Below are 4,233 nucleotides of genomic sequence, written 5' to 3'. Positions count from 1 at the left end.
CTATCCCCGGCTCCCGCTGCCGATCCCCGCGGGCACGGCCGGGCGCTGGCGCTGGCGCTGGGCACCGCCGGGGGTGGCACCGGGTGGCACCGCGGGGAACCCGCACCAAGCGCCGCCCCCGGGGCAGGAGCCGCAGGAGAACGGCCCGGGAGCTCCCCAGGGAGCCGGGGAGGGCCGGGAGCCCCCCGGGCAGCGTTCGCCGTCCCGCACCAGCACCGGCACCGGCACCGTGCGCGGGGGCACCGCGGGCACCGCCGGCTGCGGGCACCGCTCCCGCCGCTGCCGCTTGCTCTTGTAGCGCCGGTTCTGGAACCAGATCTTCACCTGCGTGGGGCTGAGCTGCAGCAGCAGCGCCAGCTGCTCCCGCTCGGGCCCGGACAGGTATTTCTGCCGCTGGAAGCGCCGCTCCAGCTCCAGCACCTGCGCCTGCGAGAACAGAACGCGCGGCCGCCGCCGCCGCCCCGGCGCCTCTCGGGGCTCCCCCGGCTCCGCATCGGCCTCGAAGCTCGCGGCGAGCAGCGATTTCCCTGCGGCGGGGGGGGAACAAAGCAAAATCAGCCCCAAATCCGGCTCCGTTCCCGGCCGGAGGGAGGGATGAAGCGGGGAATGGCATCCCGTGGGAATAGGGTGGAGGAGGGCTGACGGTTCATGAAGTAAAGGTTGACGCTTGCTAAATTTAATATGAATTTTCCTGTGATATTCATTGAGAACTCAATAAAATTCCCCCCTCCCTTTTAAATTTTTTTATTATATTTTTATTATATTTTTATTATTTTTATTTTTATTATATTTTCTATTATATTTTATTTTTATTATATTTTATTAATATAATAAAATATAATAAAAAGATTATATTTTAATATTTTAATATTATATATTATGTATATTTTAATTTTAATATATATTATATATATTATATATATATTTTATATATAATATATATTATTATATATATAATATATATTATATATTATATATATATAATATATATAATATATATAATATATATAATATATAGATATTATATATATAATATATATATTATATATTATACATATATATAATATATATTATATATATTATATATATATTAATTTTAATATTATATATTATATATATTTTTATATTTTAATATTATATTTAATATTCGTGTAAATTGTTACACGAATTCTGGATAAAATTTCCTAATTTCCCCACCCACCCCCTTTTTCTATTTTTAAGTTTTTTTTTTATTAAGCTGTTTGGTAAATTTAGTTGGTAAATTTAATATGAATTTTCCTGTGATATTCATTGAGAACTCAATAAAATTCCCCCCTCCCTTTTAAATTTTTTTTATTATATTTTATTAAGGTGTTACACGAATTCTGGATAAAATTTCCTAATTTCCTCCCACCCCCTTTTTCTATTTTTAAAATGTTTTTAATTAAGCTGTTTGGTAAATTTAGTTGGTAAATTTAATATGAATTTTCCCTCGATATTTATTGAGAACTCAATAAAATTCCCCCCTCCCCTTTTAAAATTTTAAAATTATTTTTATTTTTTATTAAGGTGTTCCACGAATTCTAGATAAAATTTCCTAATTTTTCCCCCTCCCTTTTTTTTTTTCTTATTTTTAAAAATTTTTTTATTAAGCGGTTTGGTAAATTTAGTTGGTAAATTTTATATGAATTTTCCTGTGGTATTTATTGAGAACTCGATAAAAGTCCTCCCTCCCTTTTAAAATTTTTTTATTATTTTTTATTAAGGTGTTACACGAATTCTGGATAAAATTTCCTAATTTCCTCCCACCCCCTTTTTCTATTTTTAATTTTTTTTTATTAAGTTGTTTGGTAAATTTAGTTGGCAAATTTAATATGAATTTTCCTGTGGTATTTAATGAGAACTCGATAAAATTCCCCCCTCCCTTTTAAAATTTTTTTATTATTTTTTATTAAGGTGTTCCACGAATTCTAGATAAAATTTCCTAATTTTTCCCCCTCCCTTTTTTTTTTTTTTCTTATTTTTAAAATTTTTTTATTAAGCGGTTTGGTAAATTTAGTTGGTAAATTTTATATGAATTTTCCTGTGGTATTTATTGAGAACTCGATAAAATTCCCCCCTCCCTTTTAAAATTTTTTTATTATTTTTTATTAAGGTGTTACACGAATTCTGGATAAAATTTCCTAATTTCCTCCCACCCCCTTTTTCTATTTTTAATTTTTTTTTTATTAAGTTGTTTGGTAAATTTAGTTGGTAAATTTAATATGAATTTTCCTGTGGTATTTAATGAGAACTCGATAAAATTCCCCCCTCCCTTTTAAAATTTTTTTATTATTTTTTATTAAGGTGTTCCACGAATTCTAGATAAAATTTCCTAATTTTTCCCCCTCCCTTTTTTTTTTTTCTTATTTTTAAAATTTTTTTTATTAAGCGGTTTGGTAATCCTTTGGTAAATTTAGTTGGTAAATTTAATATGAATTTTCCTGTGGTATTTAATGAGAACTCGATAAAATTCCCCCCTCCCTTTTAAAATTTTTTTATTATTTTTTATTAAGGTGTTCCACGAATTCTGGATAAAATTTCCTAATTTCCTCCCACCCCCTTTTTCTATTTTTAAAATTTTTTTTATTAAGCTGTTTGGTAAATTTAGTTGGCAAATTTAATATGAATTTTCCTGTGGTATTTAATGAGAACTCGATAAAATTCCCCCCTCCCTTTTAAAATTTTTAAATTTTAAAAAAAGGAAATTTATTAAGGTGTTAGACGAATTCTGGACAAAATCTCCTTTTCCCCCCTCCTAATGACGCCTCGGATGTTTTGGGGTTGCCGCCGTTGTCCGAGGGGGGGGCACACCGCGATTCGAGCGTTCCAGACCCCAAATCCCCTTTCCCACCATCCCTGCACCCAGCCCAGGAAAGGAGAATCCCACATTTCTCCGAATTTCGGCAAAACAAAATCCCCCGAAGGAGCTGGGAGCGGAGGGGAGAGAAATCCTTAAATCTGAGAGGAGATGCTGTTTTGGGGGATTTCTGATTTATTTTTTTTAGGAATTTGTGCGGCAGAGGAGCGGCCGGGATCGGGTCCAGCTCCGGCCGGGATGCTCTGGGATGCCCTGGGAAGGAATTTGGGATTTCCAGGGGGTGCTGGAAAGCTCTGGAAGGTGTGGAGGGGACAGAATCCTTCCCGGGCCCCCCTCCCGGTCTGCCCGGTGCTCCCGCTCTGTCCCCACTGGTTTCCCCACCTGTTCAGGGAACACGAGCAGAGGAAATTTTGGGATTTTTGGGATTTTAGCTGCGGGGAGAAGCGGGACAGCCCCGATCCCTCTCGGGGCTGCTCTGCGCTCCCGGGCCGGGCGTGTCCCCAGCGGGACCAACTCACGGAGCGCGGCACGGGGGTGACATCGGGCAGGAAAAAACCCCTGAAAATCCCAAATCCAGCCCCAACCCCAAGCTCCATCCACCCACGGACGTCCCGCTTCCCTGAGCGCACACGGAGCTGCGGGGATGCGCGGGGGATGCGCGGAGGGCGCACCGGCATGCCGGAAAATGCCCCAAACAACCGTAAAAAAAAAAAAAAAACCAAACAAAAAACCCCCCCAAAAAAACCCCCAAAACAAAAAAAACCAAACCAAACCAACAACAAACAAAGAAAACAAAACAAAACAAACAAAAAAAAAAAAAAACCCCCCAAAAAAAAAAACCCCCAAAAAAACCAAACAAACAAAAAAAAAAAAAAACAACCCAAAAACCAGGGGGTAAAAACCAGAGGAATAAAGGGAAAAGGGAGGATAAAGGGGAAGCAGCGGGGCTGGAGGGTGCGAGGATGCAGCGCTGCCCTCGGGGAACGGCAGCGGCTCCGCGGGGTCCCCCCGGCGCTTCCCCCGTCCCGTCCCGTCCCGTCCCGCGGGCACTCACGCGGCCGCGGCTCGTCCTGCGCGGCTCGGGGAGCGCCGGGAGCCTCCAGCTTGAGGATGTCCCGCACCGAGAAGGGCGTGGGCAGCATCTCCGGGCACGGCGGGCACCGGGCACTGCCAGCCCCGCTCCCGGCTCGGGGGGTCAGTGCGGCTCGGGGGCGCAGGAGGAGCAGGAGAAGGGGAGCAAGGAGAAGGATCAGGGGGAGCAGGGACAGTGCCGGGGGTCCCCCCCCTGCCATCCGGGGGGCTCCGGCTGCCCCCTGAGCCCGAGGAAGGAGCAGCCCCTTCCCTTCCCTTCCCTGCGTGTTTCCAAAACAAGGCAGCCGAGGGAGGGAGGGAGG

General features: G+C 43.3%; 1 protein-coding gene across 1 annotated transcript; it reads right to left on the bottom strand.

Moving 5' to 3' along the window:
• On the bottom strand, positions 1–3,981 carry NKX2-6 (NK2 homeobox 6). Its single transcript, XM_059490676.1, has 2 exons — positions 3,894–3,981; positions 1–527 (listed from the first exon to the last, which is right to left on the bottom strand). Exons 1-2 carry the CDS (start codon positions 3,979–3,981, stop codon positions 1–3), a joined length of 615 nt encoding a protein of 204 aa, XP_059346659.1.
• Positions 3,982–4,233: the final 252 nt, after the last annotated feature.

Source organism: Ammospiza nelsoni, chromosome 30 (genome assembly GCF_027579445.1).
Source record: "Ammospiza nelsoni isolate bAmmNel1 chromosome 30, bAmmNel1.pri, whole genome shotgun sequence".
Classification (NCBI taxonomy): domain Eukaryota; kingdom Metazoa; phylum Chordata; class Aves; order Passeriformes; family Passerellidae; genus Ammospiza; species Ammospiza nelsoni.
Note: the sequence above shows the minus strand (reverse complement) of the source record. Positions and strands in the feature narration are given on the sequence as shown.